Genomic DNA, 19,549 nt, shown 5'->3' with positions numbered 1-19,549 from the left:
ATATGTAACCTACATAAACCGTTTACTCCAAACAAAGTCACTACCTTTACTAAAACCTCTCACTCCACGGGCTAAATGCACCCCCTAACAAGTCCGGTGCATGCATCTTACCGAACGAACTACATATAATCACTAATTGGAAACAAAAACTAAATCTTGAGATATACCTAAATTTCACGGAATGGGCCTTGAGGTATTTGTTCTTGTGATTTTGTCCAAGTGGTATCACCATAGCAAACTATGTCATTTATTCATAAACAAACATCAAAGTCAGAACAATAACTCATTGTACTGCTCGATTTCCAATTTTCTAAGAGCAAATATGTCTTTCCCATGAAGACAGGCACTTTGTCCTCTACTGAATCCTCTACACCTGTAACACCGCCTGGCATCGAGTTAGTGCGAAATAACTACTTCTTTCAGTGAATACACCAAGGTGGACCAATAGAGAAGAACAGTTGACACATTTTAATATTTATTGGTAGAAACAGATCTTCAATGCATACTTTGTGTTTTAAAGTCTACATTCTCTTAACTTTTTTTGCTGTTGTTGTTATTGTTTCATTTGGAGTTTTCTGATCTCCAATTGAACTTAACATATTATCTATGCATTTGATTCTTTATAGACCCTTGTTTTTAGATTTTAAACTAAATTTGAAAACCATGCATATTGTATATCTTACTTAATGTAATCCAAAAAATTGTTTGCACTTTCAAAAAGGTCACAAAAAGGTAGAACTCAAGTTCAATAACCTCTATGTTCTAAAATTTCCACATTCCATTTCTGAAAAAAGAAATACTTGTTCAGTGTTATATATTGCTTGCTGCCTAATAAGTCAGGTTGTCAGAGACGCTTCATAAATTATGTCTATTTTTAAATATCTTAATCTACTTCCTCCCAGAGATGATCCTGTAAGTATTAAACATTGTGCCATATTCAGTAATAGCCCAACAGTTTCAAATAAGAACCAAACTGGTAGTTTTTAGACTGAATACTTCAACCTTAAAGTTATATACCTATATATACACGTGATACGCTGCGTATTAAATTCAACATTTCAAGTAACTTTAATGCGTTTAGCAAACATTCAGCCAAATATTCTTTCATGAAAAGATACTGTCCTTAGAATAAAAAGTTAAAGAAAGGCTTACTTAGACACCAATGTCTGGACACGGTACGAAGCCTGAAAGTCCAAGCAAAATCTTCTGGACTTCTCAGAAAAAGAATATTGATTTGTAACCTACTGAGTTGTGCAGATACAAAAGTGCTTAGCATGACAAAATTACCAAAATAAAAACATTTTAGAAGTTATTTGGTTCTAGCAATATTAACTATTCTGTACTTTAGGATAATTTAATATTTGCATTTTAAATTTTCTATAAATTTTCTCTTTTTAACAAGTTAAAAAAGCACACAAAAAAATAGTTCAAACTATAATCATCTGTTATTTTTCATCCTGCTTAGCTCATCACAAATAATTCAACAAAAGAATGCCTGAATACTCAGCTCTACTAAGATGCAACATTTGACTGGATCCAGCACGTCACCCGTTGTTTGCTGTACTGGACCCTAAGACAGGCTGCCGACAGATAGGACACGTGCAATTCTCCGAGAGCCACCGGTCGATACAGTGGATGTGAAATTCATGCATGCAAGGTAACTGCCTGAGCTTGTTTCCCGTTACGTAGTCACTGATGCAAACGCTACAGATTTTCCCTCGTTCGCTGTCGATACTGCTGTGCTCATAGTTCCGGGTGGAAAGATTGTCAATCTGCTCTTTGGTTAAACCACGCATGCGGTCATCATCCTCCCCTTCATTAAGCAAGAAGTGAGCGAGGCGAAGGATAGGCAGGGTGCGAGTTTCGACCAAGTTACTTGAATTTTGCGACTGCCTGCCACCTCTGTTTGGGGCACGAGGTGGGGCGTCAGGGCTGTCTTCTCGGGTCCACCTGCCTTGGGGGGACCCTCCCCTGTGCTGGCTGACGGCCTCACCGAGGAGACTCACTTCTGAGCGTGTCTCTGGCCGATGCTGACCACTTCTCTGAGCCTCTGACTCAGATTCGGCCTCCATTAGAGAACTCAATTCTCCAAATCCAGTCATGATCTGCCTTAAAATTGATCGAAGAGCCACTGATGATGGTTCAGCGAGCTCATTCTCAGAAATCCTACGAAGAGGAACAGTTATGGTACTAACGTAGGTTCGCATACCTGAGCGCTCTAAACGAGAGATGGTGCGCCGAAAGCCCCCACTGCTGCTTTCGATAGTGACTGTGTTTGCTGCCAGCCCCACCCTAGATCGAGTTCTATTTGCAATACTGTCCCAGTCTCTGCTTTCTCCAGGACGAACCCTTCTCACTTGAAGGTCCAGCGTGATTGTTGGATGTCGTCGCGCAGCAGTGGAGGACCTGCTGGACTCTTCTTCTTCTACTGTGATTCTTGACACAAGTCTTGAGTTAGAGAATGTCGTATATGCGGTACCTCTGCCTTCTCGGCCTTGCTCTAGAAAGACACGAGTTATACCTCTCCTCCTAACAGACCGCCTAGTAGTTTGCTGAAAAGGTCTACTTTCCCTTTGTGAACTATGATAAACAGTGCCACTTTGCCTCTGAATTGGTGACCGGCTTCGGCTATTGAAAGTAGACCGTAATCTTATTGGCTCTAATCTTTGGTTTGTATTCCTCACTGTGACATTAGTTCTAGCCCCATTTTCCCAAACATGGGCTGCTCCAAATCGCTGCCCCTCCCTTTGCCTGAGTTCACTACCACCTGATGGATTAGCGCGTGCAGCACCAGTTCTAGGGGTGCCAACTGCCCCCCCAATTCCATTTCTTAATCTTCCCAATGCTGACAAAGATCCTTCTACTGAACTCCGCCCCCTCGATCCAAGCCTAGTTCTCGGAACGTTGGCACTACTACCACTGACAGCCCCTGCAGCTCGGCTCCTTGTTCGCCTGGCCACAGGGCTACTTGATCTCTGTGGCCCATCTGTGGTGTGATCTTGGCTAACATCTGAAAGTGGAACGCCCACGTAATCTTCGCCATCCACTTCAAATCCTCTATTCTCGTGATTTATGTGGATTTCCAGACAAAATTGGAACTCTCCACTGTGTGGGTTTGTTCGACTCACAGCTCTCCAAGTCTGGTTCCCATTCTGGCCACTTCGAGTTGCGTTTCTCATGCGACGAAAGGTGTTGAGCCATTCCAGCAGAGACTCTTCATCTGAACTTTCTCGAGGGACCCCTGAGTCTGGAAAGCAAACCAAATCAACTTAACATCAATTCCTAAAATCTATCTTTAGATCTTTATTGAAAGCTTGTAAGATAAACTAAGTTTTTATTAAATTAAAAATATAATTAAGAACATCTGTGCATTTTAATGAATGAAAAACGGCCAAAAAACTGAACTTTCTAAAAGAAAGGTGTATACTATAAGCATACTATAATACACATTGTATCAAAATTATAAAATTTTAAATACTATTTGTGCAAAGGTGTGAAGAAATCCTCACTCTTGCTTTCTATATGCCTGTTATTGGCAAAATATTAAGGCAAATGAAAAATATATCCAGTATCAAAACTGTACATTTAAATTGCTTTATTGGGACTTCCCTGGTGGCACAGTGGATAAGACTCCACGCTCCCAACGCAGGGGGCCTGGGTTTGATCCCTGGTCGGGGAACTAGATCCCACATGCATGCTGCAACTAAGAGTTTGCATGCCGCAACTAAGGAGCCCACCTGCCACAACTAAGACCCGCTGCAACTAAATAAAAATAAATATTTTAAAAATGGCTTTATTCATATGGCAGTATCAATAAAATACAGTGGCAAAACTTATGTATAATTTATCTTGAATTTTTAGAATTCTTTGGTAAAGGTAACTCAATCTTTTTTGCAATTAGGTATTTTGGCAACCTTAAGAATTTTGTCCTATTTCTCAGAAACTGCCAAAAATGTATAAGTCAAGAAATATGGCTTCATGAGTAAAATGTTAGAGCCACATCATATCTTCATGTGAGGACAGGAGACTTCAGGCATGTTACTTAAGTTCTCTGGCTAAATCCTTATCTGTAAACTTGATAATGATAGTGTAGATGTCAAAGGGTTATCATGAGGATAAAATAAGACACTGTATATAAAGTGATTAGCATGATATCTGGCACATAGGAAGCACTCAACAATGTTAGCCATCATATATAATACAATAAAATACATTTTCTGTTCATTTAGAACATGAGCTGCATGAAGACAATGAATTTTGCTTTATTTTACTCACTGTTAAATCCCCAACCTCTACAACAGTATTTGGGACAAATCAGACTCTCAATTAATACCGTTGAATGAATCGATTTAGAAATAAACGCGCCCTGGGACTTCCCTGGTGGCGCACTGGTTAAGAATCCCCCTGCTAATGCAGGGGACACGGGTTTGATCCCTGGTCCAGGAAGATCCCACATGCCGCGGAGCAGTTAAGCCTGTGCACCACAACTACTGAGCCCATGTTCCACAACTACTGAAGCCCGTGCGCCTAGAGCCCGTGCTCCACAACAAGAGAAGCCACCACAGTGAGAAGCCTGCACACCACAACGAAGAGCAGCCCCCGCTCACTGCAACCAGAGAAAGCCCACACACAGCAACGAAGACCCGACGCGGCCAAAAATAAAATTAAATTGGAAATATATACACATTTAAAAAAAAAAAAGAAAGAAAGAAATGTGCCCCTAATAAACTTCTTTGAGTATGGTACTGCTACTGTGGGAAGCTTTAAGTTTTCCATTTTAGCCAGTGGATTATATAAAGTACCAAACTCAGTGAAAAGCAGCCTAATGCACGTTAACTACAGACTTTACCAAGTTCGCTCTTCTCAAAAACAGTTGCTAAATGAGCCTGCTTTGATTTGATTTCATTACTGCAATCTCTCATAAAAAACTTCTTTAATATTAAAGTTAAACCTGTTAATCAGCTGCTGGCATCAGTAAGAACAGCAACCTCAGCCATATTCTAAAGGTATAAGCTATTTCACACGTGACGTGTACATTTTCCATTAAAACATATTCAAAGGACCAGTATTACCAGCTATACCAATATAGTACAATTTGCATATCTAAACATAAAGAAGAAAAAGGGTTAACATCCACTTTCCATTTTAATTTGCAAAAAGATATAAGTAAAGGGCAGGTAAACATTAAGTCATTCTAGATGCCACTTCTTTCTTTAATTACTAGAATATAGTGATGGCAGTGTGTGAAAGAGGTCACTCATGTCTCACAAAATCCGTCACCCCATTCTTCCACTGGAAATGCACTGCAGTGTCCTGTGAACAACCTGGCATCTGGGTGTGGCCACGGGACTAAGTTCTCATCAATGGAACGGGAGTAGAAGTGAGAGAGCTCATTTCCGGGCAGGCGCCTGGGTCTTCTCCTGGAACCTGGAACTGCCAGCTAGAACCTAGAAGTGGCTGTGACTTAGCTCGATCATGCAAACCATACCTGGAGCAGCAGTCAGTGCCCAGGGAACCTTTCTGCACCAGTGGAGGTGTTCTGTACCTGTGCCGTCCAGTACAGAAGCCACTAGCCACAGGGGACTATTAAACACTTGAATGTTCCTGAGGAACTGAATTTTCAATTTTATTAGATTTAAATAGGCCCACGTGGCCGGTGCTACCGCACTGGACAGCACAGCTGTAGAAGCACTGTGCTGGCTGCGTGGGTCCCAGAAGGCTTTATGGATTGACGTGTGTCTGCCCTGGACTGAGCACAAAACAGAAGTAAGCTTCCATCTCATCAGCCGATGCGTTTAATAGTCTTCACCCTAACCAACACCATGATCCTGATGTAATATGTGAAACCACTACTAACGAACACCTCTGGAGAAGGAAGTAGAACTGGTAAGAGGGACCTTAAAGTTGGCTTTACTTTTAACTCTACACTTGTTTAGTTTGAATTTTGTTTTTTTACAAGTGATTTGGTTTTTTTGTTTTGTTTTTTTTTTTTTTGCGGTCCACGGGCCTCTCACTGCTGTAGCCTCTCCTGTTGCGGAGCACAGGCTCCAGACGCGCAGGCTCAGCGGCCATGGATCACGGGCCCAGCCGCTCCGCGGCATGTGGGATCCTCCCGGACCGGGGCATGAACCCGCGTCCCCTGCATCGGCAGGCGGACTCCAAACCACTGCGCCACCAGGGAAGCCCCGATTTGTTTTTTTATAAGAATTTCTTATATTATGACTTAGTGTCTGTTCAGTAAAATGACACAACACAAAACCAATAAAACAAAGCAACAAAAATAGGTTTTCCTGACTCAGTCTTTCTGTATTGTTCTGTATAAATTTTTAGAAGCTAAGTTTAGTTATATTACTTAAAAAAAAACAGTAGTGTGTAAAGTCTAAGATTAAAAAGAACTCTGCTGGTAATTAATTGTATACTATTTCATACACATGAGCTCCCTGAAGGTAATAGGTGTGTAAGACGTCTTTATATGCAACCCCTGTCCTGTATTACCTAACTATACTGCTCAGCATATAATATGTAAATACTACCTGAATGATTATCACATTTAATCTAGAAAACACTAAAAACAAACATTGTACAAGGTCCTGTAAGTTCATTTCTGCAATTACTCCAATCAAACCTGTTCCTCATGGAAAGGAGTCTACAATACCTCTGGTGTTTGTCCCATTTCTCAAGTCAGGCTGAGATGCTAGCTGTTCCTTGACTCCATCTAAACGTTGTTGTAATTCTTCTGATGTTATTTCTCCTAAAACAATGGAAAAGTGCCCACTAAAATTAAAATCTTTAAATTACATGAAAACTCATGAAGGGTAAGACTAATCTTTAGCAATCTGTAAAAGACATTCTGTCTTCATGTTCTATAAATTGAAGACAGCAAAAAACGTGTAATTCATGCAAATACACATCATTTTCGTTGTTTCATTTATTAATGTTTTATTTAAATTAAAATAAGATTTAATTTGAATCATTAATGAAGTGCTCCTAGTTGATAAACTTAGGAACCTATAAGCTATAATTCTGTGGATTTTCATCAGAGTTAAAAAGAAATTAAGAAGGGAGTACTTGTAGAGAAAATTTCAAATCTTTATTTACTTGAATTCTACCTAGTTCATTATATGGGTAATGAATGCCCTTCATTATATGTGTATACAGAATGCGAATATGCAACACACAAATATATACAAGCATACAATTAGTTCATCTGTGAAATTAATTTGTAAAAAATTAATGGAGCACATTGAACTTTTGGGGAGTCATTAATTCAGCTAAATAAATAAATGATAAGACCTCAAATGAGTTAGAATTAGGTTTTAAATGAATAATATTTTATTTGTACAAACATTACTTAAGAGACATAGGACTACGTAAATATCTGACACTATCATGTACGTTAACCTGTTGGTTTGACACTTGTGTAACAGTGCTATATGTTCAATATTCTTACCTACTTATAAAATACAGAAGTAAGCCAGTGATTTTCTATGTTCTTATGTTACAGTGCTCTTAAAGTCACAAAAACAGTACACTACATTTTGAGAGAGGAAAGATGGGGTAAAAACCCCTCCTTATTTTGAAACTTCTAATAATGCTGAAAAAGGTATTTCCTCTTTTACCCATCTCTTACCAGGGGTGCCTAAAAGATTATGGTCTCTCATTAGCCGGTAATCTTCGTCATTGAGATCATTAATAAACTGATAATAGGCTTCTTCTCTGTGGAGACGCTCTTGCTGCCACCTTCTCTCGTTTTCATGATGATTCTGGTCTTGAGATGAGGTTTCTTCACCACCACCATCTGATCTAGATCTAGACCAATTCATGCTGAGATTCCTGGCTTTCTGTTCAAACAGTATATACAAGATTCAAGGTGTTAGCCGTGGACTACACATGGCTTCATATGTTAACTTAGTTTTTTCATTTTCATTTTAAAATTCTGTCCACTACTCAAATACTTCATATGCCAAATCTTGCAGTGAAGAACTTACATATAAAATGAATAACAGCTCCTAGGTGATAGAACACAATTGGACCTACTTCTTTGCCTAAAGCCATCCTCTAAGTCAGACTGGATTTGGTTTCACCACACATTTCTCATAGCTGAAAATCAAAGTGATTATCTCATTTTCTACGTCTTTGACTCTCCTGTTGGCCCAAAAGCCCTCACTGATGTTCCAAATATCTGGGTATTTCACATTACCATACAAATTTTAAGCTTGAATTATGCACGTTCTATACTTCATAAGCAAAGGACTACTGGGTATCAAGAGGGTATCATTTACATTTATTTCCAGTAAGGGTATTCTTCCCAAAAAAAGTTCGTAAATATAATATTATCCCCCCTGCACTTTGCTGAGGTAAAAATAACTTAGCTGAACAGACCTGGAGTTGATTTCCCTTACAGCTAACAGGAAACAATACTCTGTGCACAGCTCTGGGGATTGTAAAAGCACGTAAGAGCTTTTGGGTTTCCCCATAGGAAACCTTGTTCCTAAGCCTGGAATGGTTAGTCCCGGAGGTCTCTGAGTGCCAGTGAAGCTTCCTGACCTCGCTAGGCAAACACTGCTTTTGGATTATACTGAAATGTCATTCCTGAGAAGTTTACTTTTAAACCATAAGGAAATCAAGGGAGGAAAGTAATTGTTTCATAAATATCTTAGAATTTCTTAAACACATCTATTTACTAAGTCGTTAAAGCTACAGTTCTCAACTGGGAATGCACATCAAACACCCTTGAGGAAATGTTTTCAAATACAGATGCCCAGAGCTCACCCCCAATCCTAGGTCAGAATTTTCCAGGGTAGGGCCCAGGTCTACCTTCGAGAGCTAATCTGGGTGTTCTGTGGCTGAAATAAACCATCCCTTGACAATTTCTGGTATGTCACTAAAGGGTATGTGTAATACAGCACATGACTTAATAAAGGCTTGCAGGATCGAATGACTAGGTGACCAGGGAAGCAACTTCGGTAACTAGGACTCAGTATTTAATAAGCAAACTACTTTAAAAACAGAGTGAAATTAGCCTACAAGTCTAAATTATTGTATGAGTTAGCAACTAACCACTCTCATGCACATTCTGACATTAAATTACAACGTCAAAGGATTTTTTCACAGTGATCCCTATGTCATTTTTTTAAGGAAAGATCTAGTAGCACTATCCAGTCACATGCAAATTAACATTATCAAAAACTACAGATTTCTTTCCATTTTCAGAATAATTAGGACTAGACCATCAATAGCAAGGAGCATATTTGGTAGGTACAGCAGTAATAAGCTTTTTGTATTAAACAGTTTAAATATCTGAAACCTATCATAAAGTAAAGCTACTTTAATATTATTCAAAACTTTAAGAGCTTCTCCTTAAGTGGTAGTTTTCTCGTACAATTAACCACAATTAAATCCACGTGAATACCTTACTTGCCTTTCAACATACTTTTAATATATGCAATGGTATCCATCCTTCCACTGTTTGTGCTTTTTTTGACAGCTGCCCATCTGAAGCGATAAAAGAGAGTCGAATTATTCAATAAGTTGCCTCTTTGAAGGCTAGGAACGGCTAGTCGTCTCCCAACTCTACTGTAAAGTTAAGGCAAACTCTCCAGTGGATTCTGTTAGAAACTCACCTAGAAAATGAGATCCCCAAACAATTAGGTCATGGAAATCTCCCGCACGGCCCGTTTCTGCCACAACAGAAACTAGGCCTTTCTTTCCTCCACCGTCACCCCTCTTGGGATGACAACTCCTCTCTCAAGGCCTTCCTTCCCACCCCGCTCCCACTCGGGTGTTGCCAGGCTTAGGGGCCTCCAGCTTACTTCTAAACCTTCACTCGCTCGCCACCCCTGCCCTCCGTCCCGATACTGGTTCTCTTCCTGGAAGTTGCGACAGAAGCTCGCGCCGGGGTAGGGCCCCGAGTACAATAAACAAACTGGACTCGTGCCCAACCAACCTCTCCCCAACCGGTCCTGGAGTAACGCTTCCCTTAGCGACCTAGATTCCCACAAGGAAGCCAGTGACAGCGGGGCCTCGGAGCCAATCACCGGCCAGGGCAGGGCATCTAGACCGCAGGTAGCCAATCAGGAGAGGCGGGGCCCAGGGAGGGCCTGCGGTCCCCGCGTCTCCCGGAAGCCGCGGAGGGCCCGAGCTTCCCCCGAGCTCGCTACGCCGGGGACCTGGCTGTCTTCCCGCTACCTGGAGAGAAGCGTGCGGCCCCGGAGGCTGTGACCGGCCGGCGGGCGGGGCTCGCATCCGCGCCTCCGCAGGCCGCTGCGCCCTCTGCTCGTCTGCTGAAGAGAAGCCTGCTGCAGCGGGACGGTCCAGCCGGAGCGCAGGCTCTGGAGGAGGGACGGCAGGCCCCACCCGTCTCTCCCTAAGGCCGGGCCGCCCCCTGCGCGACAGGAGACGCTCAGCCGCCGCCGGGCACTAGCCTGTACGAGTGGAAACTGCGTCCGGTGGGATCCCGGATGCCGCGTGCCGCGTTCCGGCTTTCGGCGCTCGCGGCAGCGCTGATGTCACGTGGACGCCGCTCCAGCCGGGGTGCGGCGGCCCAAGGACGACTTGGGCTGGAGTGCAACCCAACGGTCTGTTCTTGTCCCTTGACTGCCTGGGTACCACGTAGCTCACCACCCAGGCGCTTTCCCTTATTGACAATCGGAAATTACAAACCCTAATCAATTCTCGAGTGCCTCTACTCGGGTTTCAGTGAAAAAAGTGAATTCCCGCTAGGAATGCACTTTGAACCCACAACCGCTCCCCACAGTCGTGTCTCTGGTTTTACTTCTGAGATGTGACGCTTACCAAACTCGCCTCACCACTAGTTACGCCCTTGACTCAGTGCCTGCCCAGCCTGGTATAGGCTCCCCGACTTACCTACCCTCTAGAAGATTTAATCATTGCATCGTGCTCACCGTGCTGTGATTCTTCATTCGTTCGTTCGTTCATTCATTCGTTCGTTCATTCATTCCTGCCTTAACTTTGGAGGAGCTAAACTATCCCGGCTCTCATGCTTAGCGCCTGGGTAACAAACTTTAGCATCCATGAGCTACCAGTGTAGTAGGGGTAGAAGGGACAAGATTTTTTAAAAATCGTCATATTGTTATAGATACGAAAATGGAAATATATAAACGATGCAGTCTTCAAGGCCCTTCACGATATCTCTGCTGTATACCACTACAAACTGGGTGCTTCTTGGCATTCTGGAACTACTTGAAGTTCAATTAAGCAACCCCCAACCCCACTTTTACCTAATTTCCTTTATCTCCCAGGACTCATTTCATATCTCATGGTCAAGGGATTTTTTTTCTGATACCTCTGAAGTGGCACTCTAACCCCATCGTCCAGCCACGCATAAAACTAGGCCCACGTCCCTAGTACGGTGGCTCCCATAGCTTCCTCTGTATAATTATTTTAGCACTTACTCATTTAACAAATATTTACTGGGTGCCACTAGGAATTAGGTGCCAATGCTAACAGCAGAAGATAAGACAAACCAGGCCCGTGCCCTCCTTTTGAATGGAAAAAGACAGCCACTGAACGAGTACCTACAATGATTTTCTGTTCATTTATAGTTCTCTCCCATCTAAGAGTCCAAACTCCTTCAGTTCAAACAAAGGGATTTATTCATTTTTAGAGTCCCAGAGCTCAGCATGGCACCTGGCACAAAATGCCCCTCAGCCAACTGCATGGATGAGCAGTGAAAAATGCAAACTTGTTACAAACAGGATTAATGCATGTTAGTACAATGACCTCAGGAATTCCGAGTACACGTCTGAGAAAATCACATGTGAGATATCCAAAATTCAAGCAGAAATCATTTTAAATACCTATACGAGTTGTAATGAGTGTAATACGCCATCAAGTGCAAATACTTTAAAACGTTAAACGGAAAAGACGTGTATATATCCTAAGAGTCAAAAAATACAAAGTCTAATCAAGTGATTTACCTGGTGACAGGCTGCAGATTTCTGTGGATAGATAGTCAGGTAATGTATGGAACTTTAATCCAATACCTTGCTTCAATTTTGTAGCCCAAGACAAAGTGACTAAAAAGGGTTCTACGTATGATAACTGGGACAGAGAGGTGGATCATTCTGGATATCTGTATTTCCAGCTCTCATAACCTGCCAAAATCTTTGGTCTAATTAACCTCGTTTATTGGGATGCTACCTGGCCTTTTTAGTGTGTAGGCGTCTTTTAACTCCAGGACTTTTTACAGTGAAGAATAAAAAGGTATAAAAGAAAACCATAACATTAAAAGGATTTTCTGTATATTTGCTATTTTATGTACTTATAGTGTTTAAGTGATTTTGGCTTCTTAGAATGACAGCCTTAATTAAAATTTAAAATCCAAACTGAGATGTTGATTTAGACTTTTACGTTTAAATCTTTTTTTTTTGCCGTGCCGCCTGGCTTGCAGGATCTTAATTCCCCCACCAGGGACTGAACCCTGGCCCACGGCAGTGAAAGCCACGAGTTCTAACCACTGGACCACCAGGGAATTCCCTTAAGTTGAAATCTTAATAAGTTTGTGGACAGTATAAGAACAGCTAAGAGAAATTTAGGCTCATCATATTGTTTTCTGATTAATTTTAAGATTATTATTTAAGGATTCAGGAAGACATTAAATCCAACATTTGAAGTACTTATGGATTCAGGAGGACATTAAATCCAACATTTGAAGTACTTATGAATGAAAAAATATTACATTTATAAACAGTTTAAAATGTTTGTTTGAAGATGATTAATTAAATAAGTATTAATTAAATAAGTATGTGAATGAGATCTAAATTTAGTCAGAGTCTAATTCCAAATGACTGTTAAAGTTTACTTATTACTAGAATAATGAGAGCTGTAAACTAGATTTAAAAGCCTAAGGTTTAAGTAGGGCATTGAATTGGAATTTGATAAGTTGAATATTAACTGTTTAAAGCAAAGATTTTTTAAAAGAGTATTTTATTAATTTCCTCTTAAAATATTTTTTAAAAGAGCTTTATTGAGCTATAATTTACATACCATAAAATTCACCCATTTAAAGTGTACAATTCAGTGATTTTTACTATATGCACAGGGTTGTGCAGTCATCACCACAGTCTAATTATGGAATATTTTCATCACCCCTAAAAGAAATCTCACACCCATTAGCAGTCATCCCATTCCTTCCCACCCCACTCCCAGCCCCTGGTAGTCACTAAGACACTTTCTGTCTCTGTGCATTTGCTTATAGGACATTTCCTATAGATGGAATCATGCAAGAGCCGCCTTTTTTTTTTTTTTTTTTGCGGTACGCGGGCCTCTTTGTTGTGGCCTCTCCCGTTGCGGAGCACAGGCTCCGGACGCGCAGGCCCAGCGGCCACGGCTCACGGGCCCAGCCGCTCCGCGGCATGTGGGATCTTCCCGGACCGGGGCACGAACCCGTGCCCCTGCATCGGCAGGCGGACTTTCAACCACTGTGCCACCAGGGAAGCCCAAGAGCAGCCTTTTACACCTGGCTTCTTTCACTTAGCCCTGTTTTAAAGGGCCATCCATATTGCAGCCTGGGTCAGTGCTCCATTCCTAAAGAGAAACTTCTTAATAGCCTTTTTCTGCATATGAAAACCACCTCCAAGGACACCCCCTGTTATGGGTTGAATGTGTCCCTCCACTCATATTCTGAAACCCTAATCTCCCCCCCACCCCGCCCCCATCTCAGAATGTGACTTAATTTGGAGATAGGGCCTTAAAGTGTTAATTAAGTTAAAATGAGGCTATTAGGGTGAGTTCTAATCCTATCTGACCAGTGTCCTTATACGAACAGGAAATCTGGATACGTGAAAAGACACCAGGGATGTGTGTACACAGAGGAAAGGCCATGTACAGGCACAGCAAGGAGGCAGCCATATGCAAGCTTAGGAGAGAGGCCTCAGAAGAAACGAAACCTGCTGACAGCTTGATCTTGGACTTCCAACCTCCGGAACAGTGAGAAATAAATTTCTGTTGTTTAACCCGCTTAGTCTATGGTGTTTTGTTATGGCAGCCCTAGCAAACTAATGCACCCCCTACATCAACAGCTTAGAGTTTTACTCTATCAGAAACTCCTCCAGATAGAAGCATGTGCCCAGGGAAATGGAGCAGTTGAGCTCCTAAACCTGTGTTCTAGAGAAGTCCGTCATTTCCTTTCAGAGAACCTGCCAGCCGCTTGCAAGGAGCCACTCTAGACCATGTGACCCCACCTCTCTGGCCATGGCTATTTGAGATAAGGTACATGTTCCAGATTTTCTGGGAATTTGGAATTCTGTCATGGAGATTTTGTCGGTTAACTGTGAGTGAAAGAACTGAAAGGTCATAGAGACGAAAAGGCTAAGACCTCTCAGATGTCGCCCATGAGCAAGTAAACAGTAATTAGAAAAGGAACAGAGAGCTTGCCAGTTCCCTAGGGGCTCCGTTACTTTGTCAACAAATGGGTCTGTGTGATTCTCCTATTCCTTTACATCATCCTCTGTTTGTTTGTTTGTTTTTTTTTTTTGCGGTGCGCGGGCCTCCCACTGTTGTGGCCTCTCCCGTTGCGGAGTACAGGCTCCGGATGCCCAGGCTCAGCGGCCATGGATCCCCGGCCCAGCCGCTCCGCGGCATGTGGGATCCTCTTGGACCGGGGCACGAACCCGCGTCCCCTGCATCGGCAGGCGGACTCCCAACCACTGCGCCACGAGGGAAGCCCCATTCTCTGTCTTTAATTAGGTTATTTTACTGGGGTTCTTGCAGCTAAAAATTCTTCCTCTGAATCAGCCAGGATTCAAGGCAGGATGCAAAAATCACTTTACATTTTTAAAGCAGAAAGGTATTTATTACAGGGAATTAGGTACCTACAAAATCATTGCAATGGACAGAGGAGTGTGGGCTGTGGGTTGAGCCTCAGACCAACTCCCACATACGTTCAGGACCGACCTCGGAGGAGAGCTACCACCTCTGAGGTTGCCACTGGAGTCCTGGGTTCAGGAATGTCCGGCATCAGCTGCTGTAATACAGCTATCTGGAAGCCAACAGCAGAAATCCTCTGTTCCCAGAGCCATGGGTTATCTCTTAACACCGTCAAAGCTGGTAACCATGCTGAATCACTACTGCAGAATATCCTCACACTCCAGAGCCTTGCTTACCAACAGGAAAACAGCCCAAAGCGGGTAGAAATACAGCTTCTCCTTCAGCTCAGTTTTCCACATCTTGTTGAACACTTTTAACTGGCAGAACCTAATCTGCATCCAGAGCTGCGTTTGCAAGAAAGCCTGGGTAATGTCATTTTTAGTGTTCCAGGCTTTATACAAAATGGCACACCAGAAGAAGGGAAGAATGGAGGTTGAGCAAGGAGGTTGAAAGTACCCAATGTCGTTCTCATCAATCTCACCTATCCAGTTCAGCCAGAGACTGTCTTGGGTCAGGTTCTCTAGAAACAGAGCCTGAAACAAGGATTCTTGTTCAAGTGATTTTATGAGGGGAGTGCCCTCTGGAAAAGGCGAGTGAAGGCAGCAGGATTGGCCAGGAAGACAAGGAAATAAGAATGGGCCTCAGCTGATTCCACACAATTCACCAGCAAGTGTTATCCAAGAAGGCCAGCTTTTTGTACCCCCATTACCCCTGGATGAGGTCTTCGATGCAGGAGGACAAGAGAAGGTGGCATCTGGAATGGTTATCCAATGCTCACAGCAGCTGGGGTACAGATGCACTAGCTTATAAGTGGGTTTGGGCAGGGCGCTGTCTTCCACCTTTGCAATGTTCAGATCGCTTGCTTTTTGCATAAAGGTACTCCATCTAAGCACAGTTTCTCCAGAATTCTTATTAGCCACAACATCTGGGAAATTTTATAAGAGGAGGGTGATGGGCCAAACTACAGTCCCTGCTGCTGCAGCTGGTCCCAAGGCCATAACTGATACTATTATACATGATGGTTTAGTTTCTAAGTTGCCCATAAAGCTTAAGTGGTAATTGATTGAAATTTTTCATTTTATTTGATCCCCTACTGTGCCTGACCTGTAGGTTTATCCTTTTCTTTTTTCAGTTCCTTCTTTGGTTATCTGTATGACCTTTTGCAAATTACTTAATCTCTGCATGCCTCAATTTCCTAATCTGTAAAATGAGTATAACCATAGTACCTACCTAATTCTGAGGATTAAATGAGTTAATGCCTTGCACGTAGAAAATATTCTAGAAATATTAGCTGCTATTACTATTATATTATCATCTGTCCTAGGTTGGCTCCCTCCTACCCCCCAAAAAGCAGAACCGTAGACAAGGATTCATTTGAAAATGATTTAGGAAGTGTTCCCAGGAAACACCAGTAAGGGAGTGAGGGAGTAGAATTGGGGAAAAAAGAAGCCTAAGTCAGGGTTTTAATACCAGTTTGGACCTAAATTCAGCGGGACACAGGAGACAGTGCAGGTTACCCCAGTGTGGTCCCAATCAGAGGTCATGAGAGCTGGAGTATTCATACTTGCACTCACAGTCACTAAGGTGGGGGTGAGCTTAATTCCCAGAACTTCAGTTTTGTGTGTGAAAAGGCGTTCCAGTAGCCTAAGGGTGGTAGCTCTACAAAGAGAGAAAGAAATCTGAACGGATATGGTCAGAGCATTGACTTGGCATCTGCTACACCATCAACACTATCATCATCATCACCATCACCGTCACCATCTCCATCTCCATCATCATTGTCACCACCACCATCACCATCTCCATCTCCGTGATCATCGTCTCCACCACCATCACCATCATCACCACCACCATCATTGCCATCATCATCATTATCGTCATCACCATCACCATCTCCCATAAATCACACGATGGTACCTAGTTGGAAAGGCATTGTGTTAGGTTCTGGGGACAAAAAGAGCTATAAAATGCAGGCCCTGTCCTCCTACACCTTAGAATCCCATTGAAGAGACAGGATAAACACACAAAAAGAAGTATATGCAAATTGCCAAATAAGTGTAAACGGTATTGCTATGGGAATGTATTGGCATTGGGTGATAAGTTAAGATCCCAGCAGTACCTGAGTTGGATATCAAAGAGGGGGTAGGGTTTAGAGAAGTAAAGAAGAAAGGGAGAGTGTGGATAGGGAAGGAGGGGAATGATGAATGTTTCAGGGAGAATCAATAAACTTGTCCTAATGTAGCGGTTCTCAACCTTGAACGTTCATTAGGATCACCAGGGAGCTTTAAAAATCCCAACACTAGGGGCTTCCCTGGTGGCGCAGTGGTTGAGAGTCCGCCTGCCGATGCAGGAAACACGGGTTCGTGCCCCGGTCCGGGAAGATCCCACATGCCATGGAGTGGCTGGGCCTGTGAGCCATGGCCGCTGAGCCTGCACGTCCGGAGCCTGTGCTCCGCAACGGGAGAGGCCACAGCAGTAAGAGGCCCGCGTACCGCAAAAAAAAAAATCCCAACACCCAGCTGTAGCCCAGGTCAATTACACCAGAATTGCTGGGGTGATTCACCAGGTGTTTCCAGTGGACACCCAAGGTCGAGAACCACTGTTTTATTTGATGGGAAGCAGCACAGGGGAAACTGGCTAGAACCCTACTAGAGATAACAGAAGAGCTCAGATTGTGGGAAACTTAGCTATGTGGAGCTGATTAATCTAATTCTAACGTTTCTATTGCAAGCTGCCTTAAGGTATTTTCATAAGTCAGGCTAAAGTAAATACAGAGGCTGGAATATTAGAGGAAGGAGTTTGAACTTTATGCTGTAGGTGATGGAAGGTCACACAGGGTCCTTGAAGATTTCTGAGCAGAGTAATGATGTAAATAAAACAGCATTTTAAAATTTAAGCAGGATGTAGGGTTTCAGAGCAAGAAGGACAATACCTGATGGAACTTGACCTTCGCTGGTAAGGGGCAAAGGCTACTAAGGGTGAAAAAGTCCCAGAGGTTCTGGGCATGGAGTTGCACGGAAACAAATAAACCCAGGTATCAAGTATCAGGTGTTTGCAGAAATGACCTAGGCGTGTTTAGGTTCGGTAGAAAGAGAGCTCTGTGGCCCACAGGAGATCCAGTTTTGCACAGAAACCAGCCAGAAAAGACTCAGCTTTTCTCGTGATTGGGTCTGAGTAACATAGTCCAGCTACCTGGAAGGTGAAACATATTGGAATGAGAGGAGAATCCAGAGTAATGTTACACCTTGAAAAACTGAACACAAACCTAAATGGTGTTCTAGAGATTACTTGCTAACGCTGTTGTGTGGCAAAGTATATTTTGAACTGAAAATTAAAGTCATGTGCTTATCCGAGGAGAAAAGGACAAGATTATAGTACTGAATATCACTTTAAAGAGGTAAACCTTCTTTAATACTTATAGAACGTGAGAGCAGAATTCGTCGTCAACAAATGGGAGAGGTTTTCAGTTTGGGATGGTCTTACCGGTCACTGGAATGGGAATCCCTCAGCTAAGAAAAGGAGAAATCATTTTTAACCTGTTCTATTATTTTTTCAGCTGTCTGTTTCATTTAGTATGTATTTGATGGAAGGGTCTTGGCCTCATACACAAATATTAATGAAGCAAGGAATGAGGGTAGGTATTTGTTTTTAAAATTACTTTGCAAAAAATTAAATGAAAAACTTCAAGCTAGTATTAGGATGTAAGAGGGGAAATCCTGTCTTCATTTTCCTCCTTACCCAGCTTAATGTCATGGTCTGTTATTCTAACTACTCTGCTGCCAATAATCCTCACTCCCCGCCCCTCATCTTCTTTTCATCATACCCAGCTGGCAGGGCCCTAACCCCGGATGAATCCAACATCTGTCTTTTCCCGGTCTCCACCTGGGCTGTTGAGTGCTGGTGATGAAAATCTCACAACAAGGCAGATGGATATTGATACAATGCATAGCTGCACCTGCAAACGGGCCCTTGACATTGGCTAGAAAGTCCTACGATGATCTGCCAGCTATCTCTCTGATTCTGCCGAAAGATTGTTTTCAACCCACAGCCTTTTCAGATATGAAACCATCGCTTTCTCTCCTTCCACCCCGTCTGCTCATTCATAGCAGGTGAACTTTTCTTTTACCTTCGAGAGAAAACCAAAGCCATCTGCAAGGGAACTGATTGCACCAAATCTACAGATTCATATGTATCTGTGCCTGGGGAGACTGAAAGGCATGGATGATATTCTGCACTTCCTACTAACAAGAGGTGGAGTCTACTTGCCCACCCTTTGAATCTGGGCTGGTCTTGAGTCTTGCTTTCACCAACGGAATGTGGTAGAAGTGATGTTGTGTCAGTTGTAGAGCTCAGGCTTCAAGAGACCTTACGCTTTTACCTTTGCCCTTTGACAGCCCTCCCAGGCAATGTGAGGAAGGGTGAGATTGACTGCTGAGAGAAGAAGTGGGTTAAAAGGCTCTATAACCTGCGCCTGCCCACCTCTTTGTCCTTATCTCACACGACCTCCCCCCTCACTCATGACACTCCTATAAGGCCTTCTTTCTGCTCCCTGGCTCCCAGCTCAAGGCCTTTGCACCTGCTGTCCCTCTGATCCATCCACCTGGACCACTTTGCTCCCTCCCCTTAGCAGGTTTTGCTTCTCATCACTGAGATCTCAGCT

General features: G+C 42.8%; 1 protein-coding gene across 5 annotated transcripts; it reads right to left on the bottom strand.

Annotated features, from left to right (window-relative positions):
- Window positions 1-462: 462 nt before the first annotated feature.
- RNF6 (ring finger protein 6) lies at window positions 463-10,548 on the bottom strand. 5 transcript variants are annotated; one of them, XM_024755514.1, is made up of 6 exons: window positions 10,189-10,548; window positions 9,434-9,495; window positions 7,631-7,841; window positions 6,656-6,751; window positions 3,129-3,247; window positions 2,292-2,500 (listed from the first exon to the last, which is right to left on the bottom strand). In XM_024755514.1, the coding sequence occupies exons 3-6, from the start codon at window positions 7,821-7,823 to the stop codon at window positions 2,426-2,428; spliced, it is 483 nt and encodes a 160-aa protein (XP_024611282.1). In that variant the 5' UTR covers window positions 7,824-7,841; window positions 9,434-9,495; window positions 10,189-10,548; the 3' UTR covers window positions 2,292-2,425. The 5 variants fall into 5 exon arrangements, with proteins under 5 accessions (XP_024611280.1, XP_024611278.1, XP_024611281.1 ...); XM_024755512.1 differs by having other exon boundaries at window positions 463-3,247; window positions 9,422-9,495; XM_024755510.1 differs by having other exon boundaries at window positions 463-3,247.
- Between the last annotated feature and the right edge of the window lie 9,001 nt (window positions 10,549-19,549).

This window comes from Neophocaena asiaeorientalis, unplaced genomic scaffold, assembly GCF_003031525.2.
Source record: "Neophocaena asiaeorientalis asiaeorientalis breed wild unplaced genomic scaffold, Neophocaena_asiaeorientalis_V1.1 scaffold59, whole genome shotgun sequence".
Lineage (NCBI taxonomy): Eukaryota > Metazoa > Chordata > Mammalia > Artiodactyla > Phocoenidae > Neophocaena > Neophocaena asiaeorientalis.
The sequence above is the reverse complement of the archived record's forward strand: the minus strand, read 5'-3'. Positions and strand labels throughout refer to the sequence as shown.